General features: G+C 40.0%; 1 protein-coding gene across 1 annotated transcript in view; it reads left to right on the forward strand.

Moving 5' to 3' along the window:
• Positions 1-24,460, forward strand: part of LOC111871424 (anillin) — a 91,115-nt gene extending 66,655 nt beyond the window's left edge. The window contains exons 14-19 of the mRNA XM_033754244.1: positions 1,124-1,285; positions 7,701-7,942; positions 9,686-9,871; positions 19,724-19,918; positions 23,296-23,468; positions 24,236-24,460. Of these exons, the coding sequence (XP_033610135.1) occupies positions 1,124-1,285; positions 7,701-7,942; positions 9,686-9,871; positions 19,724-19,918; positions 23,296-23,468; positions 24,236-24,365 (1,088 nt within the window). The 3' untranslated portion in view covers positions 24,366-24,460. The remainder of the gene's footprint in view (positions 1-1,123; positions 1,286-7,700; positions 7,943-9,685; positions 9,872-19,723; positions 19,919-23,295; positions 23,469-24,235) is intronic.
• The last annotated feature ends 84 nt before the right edge of the window (positions 24,461-24,544 follow it).

Below are 24,544 nucleotides of genomic sequence, written 5' to 3' on the forward strand. Positions count from 1 at the left end.
TGCGGCAAACATTCACGCGGTTTTCTCTTTGGTCATCTCCGAGCAAGCGAGGAACAAATTTTGCAGACACCCGTCTCATGTGCAAACCTTTGGTTAAAATTTGCACTCTCACACACACACACGCACACTCTTTGTTCCTTCTGGTCGGCCATCTCACTAATCGCCAAAGGGTTGAAACAGGAACGCACACAACAGAGCGCCACAGACAAACCACTTAACTCAGACTGACGCCAGCTCACTAACAGTCGCGGGAGACCCCCAGCTAACACCACCTAGCAGCACAACTCGTAACTACAAAGCATGCGCGCGCAACAGGTCGATTCCGGTTATTTTTGGGTCCCCATTCGTAGTGATGTTTGTCCTCTGAATATGGTCCGCAGAGACCGAAACATGTAAGGGTGTTAAGTTTTTCATGTAGTAATAAACTTACAGGTCACATTGGACGGAGTGATTCATATTTGTAGCTGAAATAAGAACTGACAGAGAAAGAATGATGGCAAGGCTGGAAGCCATGATGCAGAACAATCAAGAAATGATGGAATCCAGGATAGATGCTGATAATGAGTAGTTTGAAAGCCTTTGAGGTACTCTTATCTCCTGGATGAATATCCATCAAGCAAAGACAGTGTCCACTCAAGAAATGAAAACCAAGATGGCTGTACATCAAGAGATCATGGAGGCCACAGTACACTCCATCCAGTCCGAGTTAGAAGAGACCCTCAAATACTTGGTGGAAGACGTCCTGTTGTGTGTTGATCAAAGGATGCAGGGCCCCCTAACTTCATAACTTTCTGGTTTCTTACTGTAGACCTAATTGAGAACACCCAGAAGATACAAAATTTTCGAAATATGTGTGGTAACAACAACAAAATAACATGTAAGAACTGCAATTAAATTTTGGTATGTGCTTCAAATTTTCAGTCCTAGTCCATTTTTTTAAAGCTTGATACATTTTAATGTCTTTATTTGTTGGCTTAGCAACTATATGTTGTGATGTTGACAGGGAAAGCAACTATGTCCCTGGTGCTGTTTAGAAATAAAACTGTCATGGCAAAATTTATCAGCATGAAGAAGTCGAGACATGCAGAAGACATATTCATATACTGACCATATTTATTTACAGCTCATCGTCGACAAGCTGCACTGCATGAGCTACAGCGTTTGCAGATAGAAGGCAGCCTGAGGCCGAAGGGCTGCAGCTCTGAACTGTCAGTGCGGGGATCACTTATCATATCTAATGTAACCTTACCGTTGACGAGAGACTATCTTCATACAGTGGCTGCAGGTGACTTTCCTGGATACATGAAAAATATCAAATATGCACTAGTACAAGGTGGTTCAAATATGACTGGGACTGATTTTTTTTAAAAAACCATAATTTGCCAAACACTTACTTGCACATGTCAGTCTTCAATGTACTCCCTCCGGAGTCAACACATTTTTTCCAGTGTTCTGGAAGCATCCTGAAGCCTTTTTCAAAAAAGGCTTGTGGTTATTACGCCGTGGTGTCAGGGGGGCCTCGAGGTGTCCCTCCTTGCCACCACATCTTACGCTGTAAGGGGTTAACACAATAATACTAGATTACCCTCAGCTAGGATTCTCCTGGTTCTGGACCTTCTTCGTTGCATACAGCTGCCACCGTCCATTATATCTTAAGAGGGGTGATGAAAATACTAAGGGCCGGTAGTACGGTAGTCGAGCATTGTCTGTCTCACTGTCACCTCTTATTATTGGCATAGAGCGGGCGTGTCGGGTCTGACCCGCCTCTACCCATCGACTGTCACACCATATATTACACCTCTACGACAGGGGTGGATTTGATATCTCCCCGCTGTCACCAATTATTATGTCTTCGTGACCGGGGTGGGCTAGAACACACTAAATCACTTGGTCTGCCATTTCTCTTGGCTAGTCCACCTCTGCTATCACTTTGTTATGCCTGAAGGGGGCTAATAAACTATCTAAATTACTCTTCCCTTGTTCCATCAGGAACACATCTCCTTGTCTCTACTACTAGTCTCTCTCCCTTTACTCGGATTCTCACAACCCTTACTGCTAGTTGCATCCGGCCGGCGTTGGCCTGCCTGGGGGTTGTTCTGGCTTCGCTTGGGGTAGGATCTCTCTGGATCAGTCGTGGATGGGTTGCTTATGGAGGGGTGAATCAAAACTCCCTGAGTACATCCTATCCTATGTACACTGGTCTATTTACACTGTTATTTACAATAAAAGAATGCCGACGTCTGTCGGTTTACACTTGGTCTCGGGGCATGATAGTTCTGACTCCGTTCAAGTCTCTCGCCTGGAGCAGCAGGCTTGAGACTGTCACTTTCTTCATTACTATTACTCGACACGCCATCCCTGTCCTACCCTAGGTCCCTGATTTATTTACACTTTAATTTGTATTCTATTTACAATATTAACAATACCGACTCTCGGTCGGGACTTACATAGTGCCTTTACCGCACCACGCTATGCTTCATCATGATCTCCCCTTCTGGGGTGTAGGACTTGAGTCTGTCTGTCTCTTTCTCTGTACTGTTTCGACTCATTTCACAATTATCCACTATTCTATCAGAAGACTTCCCCTTAAATCATTTTTCTTCTAAACCCATGCATCTACAGCCTATGTATGTGTTTATCACAAAATCAAGAGTCACAACTATGAACACAAATGTGCATGCTCTGCACACTACCAGTAATCGTAATGCACTATCTAAAGTCTACCATCTTTACTGCACTAGCACCTCAGTCATCACTCGTTACATTATTTTTCGTATTCTACCCTAAGGGCTCGCTGGGCACACTGGACATTGCTTTCACATTTAACAAACAACCATTTACCAACAACAATAAAGTTTAACAGCATGGCTAGTATGAGTAAACGTGACCCACCTGAGATGAGAGATGCAGGCTAGACTCCACCACTTGTAAGACCCATATCGGCTAGAGCCTCCGGCTGACAACTCGTTATTACGTTATTACGTTTTTAGATCGATCTTTGAGTCTCGTTAATTCAGCAATTTATACCGTTAACTTGCTGACTCTGTGGTTGGCAAAAGAGGGAGGTGAACTACTCCCTTTGTTCTAAATTTCGGGGTGGAGGGTTTTCATTGGCTATTCCCTGTGGCTGTGGGCGGGTCTGTGGTACCTCATCGCTGCATATTGGATAATATTATTATACTCCAGTGGCCCAGTTAGCGGAGCTTCCTTTTATGTGATTACGCATAAATGCTGATCATCAACATTCTTAACCTAGATCCCTAGTCCATGTGTTGTCATCTTTGCTCGATTGCTGTAAAACGCTTTTCGCAAGTCTTGAAACATTTAGGCAATGTCTTGATTTTCAGTCTTGAAATTGCGGCGCAACAGTGGTGGGCGTTGTATCCACTCCCGAACAGTCTGGATGATGGCGTTGTTGTCCACAAACCGCATGCCTTGCAAGTCTGATTTGAGCCTTCTGAACAGGTAGAAATCACTTGGGACCAAATCAGGACTGTACGGCGGATGTGTCAGAAGGTTCCATTTCAATTTCCGGAAGGTTTCCATTGTTTTGGCCATATGGGTGCGTGCATTGTCTTGAAGGAAGGCTGCCCACTTTCCACCTGTCTTCCACTTAGGTCGGATCTTTTTCTTCATGCCTGTTGCCAGGAGGTCTGAGTAATAAGCTGCATTCACTGTTCTGGCATCTGTTAGAAAGTCTACATGGATAACCCCCTGCCAGTCCCAGAAGAACTTTGCCATCGCTTTTCCTGCTGAACGGCTCCTCCGCGCTCTCTTGAGTTTGGGAGAACTGGTATATCGCCACTCGCATGGTGACTGCTGGTACTCGGGAATGAAGTAGTGCACCCACATTTCCTCGGTGGCCACTATAGACTTCAAAAATGCATCACCTTCATCTTCAAATTGCTGTAGGAGACGACTGACAGCTTGCACCAGTTTGTTCATGTCCGACAAAGTGCGTGGTACCCACCGTGCATTCACCTTGCGATAGTGCAGGTGGTATTTCACGATATCTTCTACACTACCAACACTGATGGACAGCATTGCTCCAAGTTCCTTGATAGTGATGCACCTATTCCCATGAATAAGTGCGTCTGCATGATCAATATTTGGCTTGGTGACAGATGTTCGCGGCCGACGATCATGTGGTTCATTCTTCACGCACTCTCTGCCCTCTCTGAAGCACTTACACCACTCAAACACACGGGTCCATGAGAGACACTCTTCCCCATACTGTTGTTGGAATCTGTCGTGAATTTCAGTGAACGGGACATTTTCTCCGAGGAATTTGATCACAATGCATTGTTCCACACTCGGTACCTTCTGTTCGCTCATCGCTCTAGCAACTCCATGACAGGACTGAACAGGTTCTAACTCGAACAGGAGAGAGGGTGGAGGTTGTAGCTTAACTCTCTCAAGGTCACACAGCTGCTGCACAGTGCAGCTTGTTTACACACAAATCAGTCCCAATCATATTTGAACGACCTTGTAAATATGATTCAGACAAATGAGAAAGTAATCCATGTTTTTTATGTATGCAGTAAGGCTGTATTAATTTTAATTGTTAGGGATTTCAAATAAACAAATTTGATTTATGTTACTCTTTGCTGCAGACTTCCCAGTTTAGAACAGGAGTTGATAATCTGCTGGAAATAAACACTAAATACTAATAATAATGTTGTAACGTGTTTGCGTTACTGAAGACGCCGTAGAGATGGTTAATTGGTTTATTTAACAATCTACAAATAACGGCTACAATTAATTATTACACAGTTGCGGGGTTTCACGCTTTATAACCCTAATCGCATTAATCTGTTAACACTGTTGTGGGGTTTCACGATTTATAACCCTAATCGCAAATCAGTTCACCCTCTGTTCAGTAGTATACACGTTGACAGTAGGGGATCTAGGTATCACTGTATCACACGCTCCCAATTACACAATCACACATACGTCCGGATCTTCTTACCGCGACGGCTGCTATACTCCAACTGTAGTCGGCTAACTGGAGAACTGTTGATAACACACTCGGCTCGGCGACTGTTCCGTTACAACTCGGAAATGTCTTCAGTACAACTGAAGTCGCCGACTGCTACAGTAGAACTGACTGGTAACGCACTCACTGTCACAGTAAGACTCGTTGTAACGCACTGTGCAGCTCACTTATATAGCTGCAGTGCTTGCCTGTTGCGTAATGAGTGCCACGTCACAGTAGGACGTTGATTACGGGTACGCAGCGGTGCGCGTTACGTCACCGCGGAGGGCTGGCGGGGAGCGCTACGTTACCGTGGGGAGAAGGGGGGAGGAGAGCGCTGACTTACCCGCCGCGTCACTGCTGGTGGGGGGGGGGTTCTCCGTCGCGCAACATGTTACAATATTATAACTTGTTTCAGTCATTCAGTTTAATAAAAATTCCTGATATGATTTTTCACATGGCTTGATGGTCTTGAAAGTTGTGTTTGAATTGCATATTCATACATGGCAGAGTATTTAAAGTTGTATCTAAATTACTTAATCAATTAGCACTGTTTTCCTTGATGATATACAATCTCAGTACTGAAAGTGTTCTTAAATAACCTCTGAAAAAAGTGCATGCAATAGCATAGTTGGTTGATGCACTATGCTACAGGTCAGAAGATCATGGGTATGAGTCCCGATGAGGTGGATTTTTTCAATTTACCTAATCCTTCCAGTCTCACTATGGCCCTTTAGTCGACTCAGCCTCTAGGAGAAATGGGTACCAGGAATCTTCCCGGGGGCAAAGGGCAGCTGGTGCACAAGGCTGACAACCTCAGTGTCATATGTTACCTGATTGTCCAGAAAATGTGGGAGCCTCAATGTCTCACAACCCTATGGACCTTTGCGGCTTGCTACAGGGACAGCTTTACCTTGTGGTGACTAGACTGTGGGTTGAGCCAGGATAACATAGTCGGTGTAGTGACTAGCTATGGGCTGTGCGACCCAGTGGTCCCAGTGGTCAGAGTTTGAGTCCCTATAGGGTGAAGAATTTTCTCTTCTCCACATTATTTGGACCCACTCTGGGGCTCACCCAGGCTCTTGTTGAATCGTTACTGGGGTGAGGGGGGTTCCCTGGTGGTAAAGCGGCTGGGGCGTGAAGCTGACCACCTCCATTTATTGTTGAGGTCAAGAAAATGTGCATCTATACATCCACACCCCCATACATCTCCATGGTGTAGTGCTTAATTAGTGAAGAATGGGGACAGATTTACCTTTCACTTTTATCCAAGTTATGGGTTGGATGGCCATAGAAATAGGGTTTGATTCTCAGCTGGGGTAGGAGGTTTTCTCCTCTCCTCCCCCCCGTTTCATGTCATTTGGCACTGGGGCCTCTGGGGTGAAGCAGGTAGGACACGAAGCTCACCACTCATAGTTTATTTAACAACCCTCTCAGCAGCTCATACTATGTAGTGTCAAATGGGAGGACAATTAGTGAATAATGAATTGGAAAGAATGTGGAAGGAAGTGGTCATGGCCTAATTTAAAGTAGTATCCTATCATTTCCCTGGAGAGATGGTGGAAAGCCATGGAGAGTCTGAGTCACAAAAGTTAAAATCCTGTCTCAGATTCCAATGGTGCATATCTCAAATAAAGGCAGAAGTGTTACTGTTTGAGTGAGCTTGCTTAATGTCCGCCATAATTGCATGTCTCTTGGAATAGGAATTTTCAGTGTTTGTTTTGTAGTGACAGTAACAAGCACAAACTTCTTCTGGCATGACCTTGATACTTTCATGCACAAGTTCTTATATTATTGTTAGTGACATAATTGCAGTAGTACCATGGGATCGTACGTAGTCAATCTGATGCCAGGCCAACTCAGTTGGTTCAAGTTTCATGTGTAAAGTGACAGCCAAATTATGGCATTCCCATGTGCTGCACACAACATATTGTCACGTGTTTGGGGGTGTACATGACATGTAGACGTGTTTCGGATTGATGACCAGATTTATTTCACACTTATACAACTTGTTACTACACTTCACAAACCACCACAGTGCGTTCAGTCAAGGAGGAAACTTCGCAACACCGCTGACCCTGCCCAACATTCCTCACAGATTGCTTCTGTAACTGCTGGTAGCAGAATGAGTCATTAGCGCTGATAAATGCATTACGTTACAGTTACAGTTACAGTGATATTACATTTGCAATATTTTGCAGACCTTGCAATGCCATTTGCAAGGAACCCTAAAATATTTCTATTCATCTTTCTCATTGGAATACTTTGTTACATTTGGAATGTTTTTGCTTCTTTGCTGTGAATTATTAGTTTGCTCTTCCCTTGTGCCAACATGACAATTGCATAGGAATAAATAAAGCATCTCATATAAAATAAAAGACCTTAATTTTATACAGGAACACAATATGTGGGTGTCATGAAGTGGGTCTGTGTCTGTGAGACAGTATTAGTAACAGGACATTGCCCATGCACATTGTCACTTTTCCATCCTGCCCACACACACCTCGTGCTGTCTCCTGTTATGACCATAATACCTCACAAATCTTGCTGGAACTTTTATCTTTTAGGCATTTGAATGGGGATTCAAGGCTATGAAGTGTGTCACTTAAAGAAGATATCAAGGGGTTAAAAGAGAAACTGAAGGAAATATAACCTGCTAACATGCAGTACCATCAGAAGACTCACACTCAGTATCATGGGCCTGTATTGTCATTGTGTGCTACAGGTGAATGGTGCCATCATTATATGTACTTGGTGCGCTCTCAGGAGCAAGTGGTGGCCTCACAAGTTCTGGCTGCCACAAGTGAGAACCTGCATTATGATGGAGGTGCAGCTTTGCTGTTCCCTGGTTCTGTGAAACTTTCTGGCCTATATAGTGATTTCAAAGTGACACTTGAGGTATACATCTTGCAGACCAACAGAGAAGTGCTGCCTCATGATGTCAAATACCATATCTTGGGCAAGAAGGTATGTTATATAGGAGGCCTGTTTTCAGGCATATGAGTAATTAGCCTTTTCTTGCATCAATTTTTCTTCTAGTTTCATTTTATTTTGCTGTGCTCTTTGGATAAAAAAATGTCCAAACTCTTTTTGATGTATTTAATGCCTGTCTGAACTATCTTGTTCTAGGTTGTCCCCTAGATCCCTTCCTTGCTATCCATTCTTTTTACATGGCCACACCATTGTAATCTTTCTCTTCTAACTCTGTTACAAATTACAGTGTCTCTAAACATTTAATTTCTAATTCTGTCCTTTGATATTTTTTCTCTCAGTACTCGCTTGTTAATTTTCTTATTATCCCCCTCATAGTCATGAACTGTTGATGTTCAACCCACACACAAAGTGTATTTTTAACCTTTTTGCTGTGGAGCTCACAGCAGTGTAAGGTGCACTAGCAGTCAGATTCTGCAGAAGTTGTGTTGAGCGTTGAAACATTGTGCCAGTGCAACTCTGGCATCTATTCTGAAACCTGTCCAGGAAAGGCAGGACATCTATTGACCATATGTAGAAACTTTCATGACCAATTGTAATTTTACCAAGCGATGTAGCAAAATATGGCTTTCTTTCTTCACATTGTAATATACTGTTAATTCCTGATACTCATTTCTGTTAAGAGGCTGAGTCGACCCCACGGCCATAGTGCGGCTGGAAGGATTAGGTCACTTACAGCCTGCCAGCAATATTGTTGCACATGTATTTGTCGCCATGGGAATATGCTTATTAAACTGTAGTGTAACAACATTTCGGGGGGGGGGGGGATATACAGAAACACAGCAACATGATCTCACAAGCCCCTTTTCCATTTCATATTTTTTCAAACTAAAGGAAGTAGGTTAAAAATGACTGACACAGCATCGACATGTTTGAGTGACAATATAACAAAAGTAACGAGGGGTGAGGGCTGTTTGAGGGATATGCAGGAAATTGCGAGAAATGAAAACATAAAGAACTTTCAACTGGAATAAAATCTGAAAGATGATTTATTGTCAGAACAGTGATAACAGTTCGGTTGTCAGAAATAAAGCAATGAAATCAAATTAGCTCCACACTGCACTTAGAATGGTAAGATTTATTTTCAAATTTCTGAATGAAGTAGCGTTCACCAAGTTCCCCCTTAGCAAGCTCTGGTCTGCTGTAATTTTCCAGACTCCCTCAATCACTGCATGGGGATGCATGCTCACAGATATTCTCTTCTCTGTAGCCACACTGTAGGTGATTCTCCCATTTACAGGGATATTTCTATGATAGAATACTACTTTACATTCTTATGTTCATGCTAAAATTAATAGACATTTCATCAAATTTTCCTACCCCTTTCATTTACTTGCTGAAATGTGCCACCACACAGCATGAACACCATTTTCCCTTCCTCAGACAGTAATTGCACTAATTCAATTCCAATATTATGCACAAGGAAAGAAAGATTCAACCAACCTGTGTCTTGCTAAGTACAGGTAATCATGTATTCCCTGTCATTCAACCATAATTTTGTTCATACCCTTTTTTCATTTTAATTAAATAATTTTCCTGGTGAGTAAAGCGCGGCCGGCGCGTAAGGCTGAAAACCTTACTGCCATCGTTGAGCCGATTATCTAGATAATGTGGGACCCTCAACCCTATGGGCCTTCACGTCCTCTTACAGGGATAGATTTACTTTAATTTACTTATGATTGCAATAATATGTTACACAAAGTTGGAATTTGTATGCAGGATGGCAGTGGTAATAAGTTACGTCTGATTGCCAAGAAGTTGCTGAAGCAAGTATCTCGTATGGTGAGGCCATCAATAGAGTCACCAGCTGGCCCATCAGCTGTCCGTTCACCAGCTTTCAAGATGTCAGGCTGTGTGGTATTCTCATTGCATGAACTGAGACGCACACAGTTCATTCTCAATAAGGTGAGTCATTGTGATTTCATTTAACACTCACAGTCAGCAACTGCTGTTGGCCTACCTCTCAGCCCAGCTATTTTCGGCAGTAACTTACACAGTAAATTCCTGTTTATTTGCTGTCCAGACATCCAGAATTCTCATGAAACTGGACGATAAAAGAACAACAAATGTTTAAAGTTACTTCGAAAACAAAACTGCAATTCACGTATGTTCATCTGCCATTCTGTATTTTTCCCAGCCACTGCTAATGATACTCCCTAATTGTCCTCTTCAAGCAGTTTTCTTTAGAATGGTAGTGATCTGTGATTCATCTGACTACAACAAGGATTGCACCTGACTGGAAATGCTTGGCATCCACAGTGCAGGCTTAAAGGTCACATTGAATGAATGAATTTATAAGGGGTGGGCGTCCTTGTACTTTGCACTGCAACCTACAGTGATCTATTGTGTAAAGATCACATTAATAAGTTGTTATGTTTTAATTGCTTATAAGCATACATTTTTATTTAAATTTATTTCTTATTTTTCTAATATAATTTTTATAGAATATTTTTTTCAGAAATTCTTTTCGTTTTTCTCAACAAAACCAGTTCCAATGTTCCTATTAATAATAATAATAAAAACTTGACTGTTCTTCATAATGTTTACACTGTGCAACCTGCAGATTAAGGGTAGTTGGGCAATATGTCTTTTATAGAGGAAGGTTCTACACCACTTCTGTATGGGATATACATGTACATGTAGGTATGTTTCAACCAATCTATGAAGATTAAGAACCTCTTCAGTGTTGTGGTTGACATCATAAATTCTTGGGTATAAAAGTGCTTCCTTAACTTAATGTATGGAATCAAGAAAAGGCAGATTCTCTTCAGACAGTTCCTTAAGGTTTATTGGCCATGTATCAATTATCTGGGTTAATGCATTGCGTGGTTGAGCTACCCAAGTGTTGTATTCTTCAGTGCTGTTACAGTTATTCCCTGGTTCAGATATAGTTGTCGAACATATACAGTCTTTCTCAAAGATCCAAATCACTTGACTGTCTTACCATTGGCTTGTTAGCTGGAACTTTAGGTGTCACCTCCCTAGAAAATGGAGTTTAGATTGGTGGTTAATAAGCCACTCATAAACATGACGTGCATTTCTTAAAGTAAATAAATTATTTAGAAGAACTATCACAGTAGATGTTTAAAATGTCTCCCTTCTCCTATTAAATTTCTAGCCTCTTTAGAAGATTATTTGACACTAGTTTTAGGTTAACCTTTAAACGACTAAAGACAACGTATGTCGTCGTTAAAAGAATGTCCCCGGTACGAATGACGACATATGATGTCGCAGAGTCCGCGCGTGGCAACGTTATATAAAATTAAATTTTAAAGTNACAACACAAAAGACCTAGTTTTAGGTGTTTTTTTATTGCTAGTGTGGTGGGACCAAGTCCCTTGTACTGTGACAACTACTGGCCTACTGTACCAGCCCCAGATGATAGGTGAAGGTGATTGTGGAGCAATTGGTGGAATGAAGATTGGCAGGGGAAACCGAAGTACTCGGAGAAAACCTGCCCCAGCACCACTTTGTCCACCACAAATCCCACTACCAGACCCGGGATCGAATCCGGGCCGCCACAGTGGGAAGCCAGCGTCTAACCAGTTGAGCTATGGTGCGGCCTTAGTTTTAGGTTACTGATCCCAATAGATGTAATTGTTTCACAGATGTTCTTAACCCTAGTACCTGTTAATGGGGTCTGGTGGACCTTATGCTATCTTTATTGTATTGTAAATGCACATAGTGTGTTATAACATGCTGCCTCCTAATGAGAATTCACTTGATTGGAGGACTTCTCACTGTGTTATAGTGTTGTGTTTTTGCTCTTTGTATTTGACACCAAATATGGCAGCTGACCCGACTAACAGGTTATCAACTGAATAGCAAATTTTTTTTTCATTGCATATCTTTATATAATTACATAGGGTGTAAAGTAGGGTAGGATGCAGAAATAAATGAGTCCTTGCTCTCTCAATATATCTGTAAAAACTTATGAAAGACTCCTAAAAATAATCCTGAAGTCTGGTAGTAAGTTCAGTACTTCATTTTCTGTTTTATTTCATATGCTAACTTTAGAAAAACATATTGTCATGTATCACAGTGACTGAGATGTGGGTTTGGATTGGTGAGTCGATTTGTTGGATCTTGATGTGTATTTGTATCAACCGTCTTACAGTGCACACAATTTCACTTTTCTCTTCACTACATGTTTCAGCACTAATGTGCCATCTTCAGGTGTGGTTTTATTTACGTCAAACTATTGCACTGTATGCCATCATGTCTCCTTTATAAAATGATTAAAATGAGTTTATGTCATGTATAATAATAAAGTTTATATATTAAAACTTTTCAAGATTTATAATCTATACGTCGCACTCAAATTCGCGAGTTACGTCAATCTTCTCTTATGGGAGTATTCTTCCTATATTCTTGTATATATCTGCAATGTGAAAATGTTATTCATTAATATCGCATTCCGACTTCTGTCTGTTACGTGTGGTTTTATAATGTTTAATACTTACTGTGTTCTGTGTTGTGTCCTTCCCTTGTGACTGCTTACGTTGTATTACTGGATATGTGTGTGTGTGTGTGTGTGTGTGCTGTCTTCATATTGATTGAGTTATAATATGGGGGTAGGTGGTGGGGTGTTGTTATGTTGTTCTGTGTATATAGTGTGTAAATATTGGGTTATATATTTCTTTATTTATATTGTTCATATGCGTGTTTTTCTTTGTTGTTCTATATATATGATAGTTTTCTAATGTGTTTAAATATTGTCCTTTCTTATTTCTTGCTATGATATTCATAGTATTTTCTATTGTAGCATATGCATGTCCTGTGTTTAATATGTGTTCTGAGTATCCTGTATTGCTGTAATTGTGTCTTATGTCATGTATGTGTTCTTTATATCTGGTATTAAATTTCCTTCCGGTTTGTCCTATATATTCCTTGGGGCATTCTAGGCATATCATACTATATATGCCACTATTGTTATATTTATTTATTCGTAGTTTATTCGTAGCCTTGATTTTAATGTGTTGTAAATTGTTCTTAGGTCTAAATGCTTTTCAATTTTGTGTCTCGAAATATTTTTGTTATATTTCTTGTTTCTTTTCTATCTATGTGAATGTTGCCCATTTCGTTTTTGTTTTATGTCCTTCTGAATTCTCTGTAATGTTCTGCTTTTTTGTAATGTTTTGTTTTCTGTTATTTGTAGTTAGTTTTGTAATTATATCTGTGTTGTACTTATTATTTATGAGTATGTTATTTATAGTAGCTATCTCATTATCTCTTGCTATTCTGGTAATGGGGTAGTTATTTACTCAATCTATGAGGTATTTAATACTAGATATCTTGTGTTCTTGTGGATGACATGAGTCACTTGGTATTGTTATGTCTGTTGCTATGTGTTTTCGTTGGATTGAAAATTGCAAATTTTCTATTCCTCTATATATTCCTATATCTAGGAAATTTATAGATTTATGGTTCTCTTTCTCTATTGTGAAATTTATCGTAGGTTGCAGTTTATTAAATTCTATAATCATATCGTCTATATTTGTTTTGTTTATATCGTTATGTATTTTGTGCGTCACACAACAAATAAATCCATGTAGGTCTCAAATCCAGTAGAACCTTTATTGTTCTCCACTTATAAAATCACACGCTTTACAATCGTTATCACTTGCGGTATCACAATTACTGCTTCCACTATATCTCGGTGAAATGCCAGACTGCTTTCGGCAGCGGCTTTCTGAAGACTTGTGTTCTATGGAAGCTAATTCCAGACTGTGTTCTGTATCTCTCGGCATCTATCGTGAGAGTGACTGTCTGTCCAAGTCCAAGTCCAAGTCACATTGCGACTGACGGTCGGTCAGTCAGTCAGTAAGTCTTGGTATCGAGCACCCTCCTGGGGCTCATGACCAGATATTTATTACTCCTCAACAGTTACGGTCTTGTTTCTGTGGGGCGCCCTCTCTGACGAGAGGACGGGTCTGTCTTTTGCATATGCTGCTGGTCCTTGCCAGCGCAGTGTTTCTTGGGTCCTAGTCCCTTGGGACTTGTGACCATATTTTACTGTCTCACATTTGAGACTTCCCTTTTCGTTGCCTCCTACGACTCGCAGGGTCACGGTGGAGGTATTCAACCCTGCCTCCACACGGGGTACTCTGTCTCTGTCGAAGCTGGGCTTTTATAACCCTGGCGGTTGCTATGCATTGAACCTTCTGTTTTCTATCACCAGGGAAACGCTGCTTCGTTGATTCTGCAATTCCTACGCAACGGCTCACTGTTGGGATTACAATACCGTTATTGTTACTTCCTATGAAACGGTTTGTTCTAGCGTTTCCATGGAAGTAACTATTCTGGATTCCAAACATGTGACAATATCATATAATATTAGTATGTCGTCAACATATCTGAAATATCCAATTATGTTCTGATTTTTTAGTATGTTGTATATTTGTGTGTGTTCCATGTTATGGATATATATTTCTGTTAATATTGCAGATGTTGGAACTCCCATAGCTAAACCATCTGTTTGTTTGTAATATTTTTGTTCATACTGAAAATAATTTTGGTCTAGTAACCACACGTAACAGACAGAAGTCGAAACATGATATTAATGAATAACATTTTCACGTTGCAGATATATACAAGAATATAGGAAGAGGATACTGTCATTTGAAGGAGAAAGCTCTAGATCGCATTAAGTGGAGGAATTGTTTTGGAAGAGACTGTGGACCTGTCATCTTGACAGATTACTGATGATGATGATGATGATGATGATAGGAAGAATACTGCCATAAGAGAAGATTGACGTAACTCGCGAACTTGAAGTGCGACGTATAGATGATAAATCTTGAAAAGTTTTAATCATCATCATCATCATCAGTAATCTGTCAAGACGACAGGTCCACAGTCTCTTCCAAAACAGTTCCTCCACTTAATGCGATCTAGAGCTTTCTCCTTCAAATGACAGTATACTCTTCTGTCCCCAGGGTCATCCGGCATCTTCTTACGTCTTCTTCCTCGTCTTCTTGTCACTTCTATCCGCCCATCTATCTTTCCTTCGATAGCTTCTTTTAGAAGGCAGTTTCTGCGTAAAACATGACCAATCCAATTAGCCTTCCGTTTTCTTATTTCATGTAGGATATTCCTCTGCTCACTGACTCTAATTAACACTTCTTCATTTCTCACATAATCGGTCCAACTGATCTTCTCCATCCTTCTCCAACACCACATTTCGAAACTTTCCAGATGTTTCTGATCTACTGCCCTAAGTGTCCATGTTTCAGCCCCATACAGAGCTATGCTCCAAATGTAGCATTTCACTAGTTTCTTCCTCGAATTTAAGTCTGAAGTTTTATTATATAAACTTTATTATTATACATGACATATACTCATTTTAATCATTTTATAAAGGACACATGATGGCATACAGTGCAATAGTTTGACATAAATAAAACCACACCTGAAGATGGCACATTGGTGCCGTAACATGTAGTGAAGAGAAAAGTGAAATTGTGTGCACTGTAAGACGATTGATACAAATACACATTATGGACATGAATCAGTGCGACAGGACGCTAAAATATAACATTATTATTGGATCTTCACCAGTTGTAATTACAAAGAATTATAACACTCCAAATTATTACTGAAACAAAGACACATAAAGTAAAGTCTTCACACTACAATTCTAATCTTCATTTGTAGCCTGCAGAACTCTGGTAATGCATTCTGTCAGCCATTATCTTCACTACTCTTATAATCTTCTCGTGAAACATATGGAAATCACTAGTCTCTCAATTGCCATGAACTCCTCTCAACTCAACTGCTGAACTGCTTTGAACAACATCCGAACAAGTCTTAAACAGTCTTCACTGCTTCCTATATAGGCTTGGCACAGACCACCCACAAAAAACACATCAACTGCTTGGCAGCAGATATCATGTATTGTCAGGCATGCCCACCCATATATTGGCTAGCAATTGATGCCCCATTTTTGCGTGTTCATTGCTATGATATGTGTTTACCGGTCTGTTACCTAGCACTGGACACCCTTCTGTTGTTGGTTGGAACATGTTTACAGCCCAATCTGTCACAATGTAACTGTGTAAAAGACAAAAATTAAATGGTCTCTGACTCAGGTAAACTCATTCCTGAATGGTTTTTTTTTTCATAGGAGAAGGTTTTACCAGTAAAAGAATGTTGGAGTATACCAGACCCTGGGAACAGGTACATGTAACAAAATTGGTATCAGGAGGTTCCAGAGTTAAGTTCCTCTGATGTATGAGGATTATTTGATTGCACTTTGTTTTTTAAGTTTCCCCACACTTAGAAATCACAGGGATTTAAGTCTAAAGACCTTCCAGGTCACAATCTGTGACTTATCAGTCTGTCTTCAAACATCCTTTTTTATTCATGGAGTAATTAGCAATGTGTGCTGTGGCATTCAGCTATGGCTAGCATAATATGCTGACAGTTGGGGTAGCCCCATTCAATCGTGAGAGGCACGGCAAAAGTGGAAGATTTAAACCATCTCTGTTCACTGACAATAAACTGTTACCACATTGATTTAAAATTTGGCTTCCATCACTCTAGTCCTGGAAGATGTGAAACACCTGTTCCTGAGTAGTGAAAGCAATGCTCATAATTATGGAGTAGGAACAATGTTATTGCCTAAATATTCAGGAACCAAAATCGTTGTTCATGATACCGAGCATCTAGACTTTGCTCTTTCATGAAAATAATTTCATTCTTTGTTGTATTCATATTTCTATGGAATGACATTCATTCGATCATTCATCAGTCATCTGTCAGACGACAGGTCCACAGTCTCTTCCAAAAGAGTTCCTCCACTTAATGCAATCTAGAGCTTTCTCCTTCAAATGAGAATAACCTCTTCTGTCCCCAAGGTCATCCAGCATCTTCTTATGTTTTCTTCCTTGTCTTCTGCTCACTTCTATCCACCCCTCTATCTTTCCTTCAATAACTTCTTTTAGAAGGCAGTTACCGTGTAAGATATGACCAATCCAATTAGCCTTCCATTTTCTTATTTCGTGTAGGATATTCCTCTGCTTACTGACTTTAAATAACACTTCTTCATTTTTCACATAATCGGTCCAACTGATCTTCTCCATCCTTCTCCAACACCACATTTCGAAGCTCTCCAGGTGTTTCTGATCTACTGCCCTAAGTGTCCATGTTTCAGCCCCATACAAAGCAATGCTCCAAATGTAGAATTTCACTAGTTTCTTTCTCTAATTTAAGTCTAATTTGCTGGTAAAAAGATTCTTCTTCCTGCTAAATGCAGCTTTTGCCATGGTAATCCTAGATTTAATTTCACAAGTACACCTTCCATCATCTGTTAACAAGCTACCCAAATATTTAAAACATTTCACATTCTCCACTTGTTTTTGGTCTATCTTTATTGTGACTGGGGTTGGTTGTCTCGAAATTTTCATTACTTTTGTTTTCTCCACATTCATTTCCATGCCATAGCACCTTCCAATTTCAATTAGTCTATCAATCATGCCCTGTAGCACAGTTTCTTCCTTAGCCATTAACACAAAGTCATCTGCATATTTCACAGTTTGAATTATTTGACCTCCTAATTTGAAGTCTCCAAGCCCATCCAGAGCTTCTTTGGTAAGGCATTCACTGTACAAGTTGAACAAAATTGGTGATAAACAGCATCCTTGTCGAACTCCTCTTCCAATCTTCACACGTCTTGTCTCCCCTCTGTCCAGTCGCACTCTAACTTTCTGATCCATGTACAATTTACGAATCGATCTTCTTTCCCGCCAGTCGTTACCTGTTTCCTTTAGGATCTGCATTAATTTGGTCCAATTTGCACGGTCAAATGCCCTCTACCAGTCTATAAAGCATGCACACAGTTCTTCCTCTACCTCCAAAGTTCGTTCTGCTGTAATTCTCATCATCCCAATTTCATCCCTGGTTCCTTTTCCTCTTCTAAATCCAAACTCATCCTATCCAAGTATATCCTCTATTTTCTTTTCGATTCTTCTTTTAAGTATCTTTGCTGTATGTGCAATAAGGCTTATTGTGCGATGGTCGCTGCATTTTGTAGCTTTTGTCTTTTTCTTTAAGGTAATCATTGTCACTTCTGTAACATCCTTGGGCCACTCCCCAGTTTCATATATGGTGTTTATTAGTTTTGTCAGTGTTTTCAAACCACCTTCTCCCAGTAACTTAAGCACATCTCCAGGTACATTATCATCTCCTGTAGCCCTTCCATTCCTCATGTCCTTGATAGCCTTTTCCACCTCACTTTGTAAAATATATGGTCCTTTCTCGTCTGTATCTACTTCTTCTTCCTGTTCCACTTCCAAGGTTTCTGGCCGATCAGGTCGATCATATGGTTCTGTAATATAATTTTCCGAAAATTTTCAGCACTTTCCTCTGATCTACTATTCTATTCCCCTGGGAGTCTTCGATGCCAATATTTTTAATCCCATGGATCTCTTTCCATTCTAGTTCTTTTGTCTTCATGTACATCAAATCAGAACTTCCTGTCCTTTGAAATTCTATAATCTCATTGCATATCTTCTCATTATATTCCTTTTTGGCCCTGTCCGTGGCTCTTTTCAATTCATTCCTCATTCTCCTGTATTTCATCCTGCCTTCTTCATTGTTTACAGTCTTCCATACCCTTCGCTCCTCCATTTTACTCATCATCTCCTGTGTAACCCATGGTTTTCTTGCTATCTTCTCAACTTTACCAACTAATTCACTAATAATATCTAACATACATTCTTTTATATTGTTCCACTGCACTTCAGCATTTCTGCTTCCACTTTCAATTGCACTGAGTTTCTCTTCTAGCATCTCCTGCATGCTTTGTCTTTGAGCATATAACTTCTCCAAATCCCATCTATGTCTGCGCTTTTGGAATCTTATGATTTTCTTCAACTGTTTGAAACTTGGCAACCAGTAAGATGTGGTCAGAGTCAATATCTGCCCCAGGCAGCATCTTCACATCCTTCACACTGTTTCTGAATCGATGTTTCACAAGGATGTAGTCCAGCCGATGCCGCCTCCAATCCCCAGATGCCTTCCATATGTAAAGTCTTCTCTTTGGCTTCTTGAACCAAGTGTTGGTGACAATCAGTCCATTTTGTTCACAAAAGTCAATAAGCATTTGACTCCTGCGATTCCGTCTTCCTAGTCCATGTGATCCAACAATATTCTGATATGATTCATTTCCAACAGTGCTATTCCAGTCTCCTAATATGATGCTGTTTGTGTCACCTCTTCCATCTTCCTGAAGAATTTCTTCAATTGTGTCATACAATTTTTCCACTTCATCATCTTCATACTCTGATGTTGGCATGTAGACTTGCATAATCAGTATATCTACCGGTTCCGCCTTTAACTTCAGAGCAATAATTCTGTCATTACAAGCNATTGCTATATGAAATTGAACCATCTCAAGCATCATTTGTTCTGTGCTTCAAGTCGCTGCTGATGACGCTGCTTCCGGCATCAGTTTTTGGTGTCTTTCTTCATCTGATGCCTACCCTTTGACCTGTCCAGCAAGGGAGGCCCTGCCAGTAGCTATGCTACCGCTGGTATAGCTCTCAGGGTCCTTGGCATACTCAAACCCCCTCACCACAATAAGGTGGAGACACTAACGAGGAATGACATAACCAATAAAAATTTTACTTGAAGTTGTGTAGTTTGTGGCAAATCTGATTAATGATTCCCTATTGACTTCTCTAATGACTGTCAAATATGACACTCCAGTTTGCAAAGTGAATTAATGGAAACAGCAAAAGATGTGTTCTGTTGCAGGTAGCATATTCTTCTTCGTTGGAAGGTAATATATGGCTGCAACTCAGCACAGAAATTGAGCAGAATGTAAGGGAAAGGGGATTTCTCACCATGTTTGAGGATGTGTCAGGGTTTGGAGCATGGCATAGGAGATGGTGCCTGCTTGAAGATGCAGTTCTTTCATATTGGAAATATCCAGACGATGAGAGAAAGAAGGTATTGTTTGCAACCTGTTGTGTTTTCATATATTGTACTCTTAGTGTATCAGTCAACAGAACAATCCTGTAATAAACAAATCAGTACTGCTATATTATTATTTATAAGGTTATATTTTAGCATTCTAACAAATATCTCTGACATTCTGTCTTACATGCAACACTTTTAAAAAATTGTTTAAAAATTACCACATTTACACAATGAGTTTTAAACCTATTTAAAATCACATTGTACACTACAAATTGTGACCATCATTGGTCATCATCAGGTGTTTTAGAACTGTTTGTGGAGACTACTGTGCTTTTGTGTTGCACTTCTAATGTTCGATGTGTAGTTCCATCACATTCATGTTTCTGTAACATGTGTTAATAACCAGTGTGTGACAGGGCTACACATTGAACATTGGAAGTGCAAAATGCAAGCATATCAGTCTCTGCAAACAGTTTTAAAGCACCTGATGATGACCAATGATGGTTGAATGTACAATGTGATTTTAAATAGGTTTAAAAGGCTTGATTGTGTATATGTAAAAAGATTAAAAAGCTATTCCTGTAACAGGCCATGAAGCTCCATAGGGTTGTAAGACGTCGAGGCTCCCATATTTTCTCTAGACATTCAGCTCAGAGATGGCAGAAAGGCTGTCAGGCTTACCTGCCGGCAGTTCTTTATGCCGCAGGAAGATTCCTGGTACTCATTTCTGTTAGAGGCTGAGTTGAACTCATGGCCATACTTCAGCTTGAAGGATTGGGTAAATTGAAAAAATCAACCTCATCGGGACTTAAACCTGCGACCTTCTGGCTTGAGCATAGTGCCTCAACCAACTATGCTACTGCGTGCCCCCATTGTATGTATGTAGTAACTTTGAAACAATTTTTTTAAAAAGTGTTGCATATAAAATGAAATCTCAGAAATTTTTTTATTAGTATTCATTTATTGTGTAGAAGTACTGCTACATGTTTTGACCCAGCTGGTTCGTTATCAGGCAGTCATTAAATTAATGTCACTCATTATTGGATTGTTTACCGAGATGGATCCAGATCAGTGATTTATAAATTTTTGATCGGTTTGCATTATAATTTTAACTGTGAAGTTTAAATTATAAATTTTGTTTAAAAAATAAAATAATTCTTGTAATTATTTTTCTGTCATAATGGTGTATGTTGTACAGTATGGTGCTTTCTTAGGAGTTGGTTTTTTTTTTTTTTTATTTATTATTCCTAGTGAATGTGAAAGCAAATTATCTGTGTATTCCCATGCACTTGTTGCAACTGGTGAGGAGTAGAAACATACAGAAGCATTTTGTTTGCTTCTGTGTGTGTAGATGAGGAGAGGATTTACAGAGAAAACTTTACCAATGAAATAACAGCAACAGAGCATGAATTCTCGGTACATTCATTTTAAAAATCTACTGGGTGGTTCACAACATGGAATACCTGTGTTACGAGTTCAGTTGCCTATAGGGTAACACCCCTGAAGATCTAGTTTTTCTGAAAGAGATACACATCACAATTTTTTGTGGCAAAAACTTACCAACCAAAATTGGGGTGCAGTTTACACACAGATTATCACTGAATCCAAGGTCTTCTTTAATTCTTTGTCACTGAAATGGTTTCTTGGGTTTTTTAAAAGTTTCCAGTTTGAATGGTGCACTGAAACTATTCAAAACTCCAGAATTGGAATCTGCTAATTCAGGAATCAGCAGAGTTATTACATCTTGCTACACTGTTCTTTAAACTTCTGTTTCTTCAAACTCTGAATTTTCCTTGTTGAACTCCTTTTACCAAATAAATATATGAGGGTTGGAAATTTAATAATGGCAACACTGCTGTAGAGATGCCATGCAACGGAACCAAATAATGTCGCTTATACCACATGTTAGTTACATAACTACCTTACCTCAGAGCAAATGGACTCTCCCTTCCCACATCACGTGCATGTGCAGGGACGAGAAGAACAGAGCCTCGTGTTAGCTGGCGGTCTAATGTAGCGGTGTCACGATGTTTTCAAAACAGGAACAACAGAGTTGGATAAAGACTGAATGTGCCAGAGGCCGTACAGCACGACATTGTCATCAGGGTCTTCAAGAGGCTTGCAGGGAATCTGCATTGCCTTACAGAACAGTGGCAAGGTGGGTAAAAGCCTTCGACGACGAGGGACGCCAAAATGTGGCAGACTTGCGTCGGCCAGGTCATCCTAGTGTCAGTGAAGAAGAAGTGTATGCTCTTTCCACATTACTGGAGAGTGATCAATGCCATACAATTTGTGAGCTGGCCCGAGAGATAGGATTAACGCATACGACTGTGCTTCACATTCTGAAGGAACGCCTGGGCATGAGAAAAATTGCATCACGATGAGTTCCGCATGAGTTGACGGAAATGCAGAAATGGCAAGCTGTGGCTGATTTGTTCAATTGATGGGGCAGGGAAGTGCTGTACCATCCACCATACTCCCTGGACTTAAGCCCTTGTGACTTCAACTTGATTCTTAAGATGAAGGAACCACTACTTGGCATTCACTTCAGAACTGTTCCAGAGATTCTCCAGGCAGTAGACCGCTACATTTGAACTATCAACACAGCAGGCGCTGCTAAAGGTATCCTACGACTTCCACATCGCTGGCAACGGGTTGTACACAATGCTGGTAACTACATTGAAGGACAGTAAAACTTCGAAACATGCATTTATTTTTTATCAATTGTAAATAAATAGTTTGCCACTGTTAAAGTTCCAACCCTCATACTTGAAGAAATACGGCTTTACCTGACATAAATTATTTTAAAAACTTAATTATGTATGCAGACACCACATGCTTGAATCCAGTTTTACAAACCATAAACAAATGCTTGAAAATGGATGCCATGTTGTGCTATCTGAGAACTGTAGGATATGCAGTAGGTGGTTGTGCATGGCTTCCTATCAAGCCAGGCACTCTGTTCCTGGCCTTATCATCTAATGATGACACAGATTGTTTCACTGACTGCTGTCATTATAATTTGTTACATGTCAGATGGTAGCTTTTGTAGCCAATGGCTGAAGCTATGCTCTATATGGCAGAACTATGAGCTGTAAATTGTTAGTTATTCATGTGCAGAGAAGGAAAATTTTGGAATAATAATGCTGCAAATAGGCAGTCATGAAAAATTTAGGTTCCTGGAAGACTTGGTGTCTGGGAACTATAGACCTCTGGTCCAAGCTACTGAGTTGAATGAACCATAAATATGGGAGGGCCCTCAAATAGTCATAGGCAGTTTTACTTTCATGGCCCCACATATTAAGATCATTGCTTAAACTAGTATATTTCATTAGGATCCAAAATTTTCTTATGAAGTTCATGTAAGAGGTTTTGCTGTAAATAAATTTGAATTTATGTGTTCGCAGGATCCAATTGGACAGATAGATCTCAATACGTGTACCAAAAAAGGTGTGAAGCAGGTATCACGTACTGTTTGTGCACGACCACATACATTTTTGTTGACAACCGTGCAACCAGCATTGCCTGGCGATGAGGATTCTCTTATCCTAGAACGACGTGGCACACACACTGTCATTCGGTAAATAAAGTTATTTTCTTATTTGTATGATCATGTTCAAATTTGACTTGGATTCCTTACTACTGCCTCTTTCATTCCTACAATTTGCACTGCAGTCCCTCAGAATACATTTTGTCCCGTGTTCTGAAACTTGCTATACTACAGTTTGTAGGTAAACTTTTGGTGAGCATCTTGTCCACTCCCAGATTATTTTTATGTGCATAATTTGACTTGATTTATTTTACTATACCATTGTCATATTTTAATTTTAATTTTCCTCAGAACTTTATCTCAAAAAATATCGCTCCGTATTTGTCTCTCGGAATCAGTGTAAGAGATCACGTTCCCACTTGATTTCAGTTTGCAGTCAGAATAAAATATTACATTTCTCTCTGGTGTGACTAAATTTAAAATAATTAACCTCTTGAAGATTTCTTTAAATTGGACTCTTCCTGTACTTGCAGCTACGTTTAAATGGCAGCTATCTCTGCTGTTGCAGTGTTACCTTATTTTTTAATGTATTCTGGTTTATATCAATAAATTAAATGCATTCTTTGGTCAAAGGGAGAACAAGAAGAGCATAAGGTTGCTATTTATTGATTAGAAGATGAAATACTAACATAATCAAAGTGGAAACCTCAAAGATATTAAAGACATGGGTATGACTTAAAGAGTGGCTGATCACATCTCACAAGACAGTGACTTAATATACAATGAACATGAACTAGTTTCTATTTACTAGCTTTAACTTTCCCATCTTTGTGGATGAATGTTCTTGTGTTTTACAGACACCTACTGTCAGCAGACACATGGGAGGATCGCCATCTGTGGTGTACACAACTTAACAAGACTCTGGACATGTTGAGGGCATGGGGGAGTAATCTTCCAGTTAGTCCCAAGTCTTGCATTCAGAAATAATTTTTAATGCACTAGTATTGAAATAGGTTGCCTATATACACTGTGGGTTTGGGTCATGCTCGAACAATATAATGCACAAAGATGCATTATATATATATTGTAACATGTTGCACGACTGAGAACCCCCCTCCTCTCCACGGTAACGTAGCGCTCCCCGCCACTCCCCTCCGCGGTGACGT

This window comes from Cryptotermes secundus, unplaced genomic scaffold (genome assembly GCF_002891405.2).
Source record: "Cryptotermes secundus unplaced genomic scaffold, Csec_1.0 scaffold269, whole genome shotgun sequence".
NCBI lineage: Eukaryota > Metazoa > Arthropoda > Insecta > Blattodea > Kalotermitidae > Cryptotermes > Cryptotermes secundus.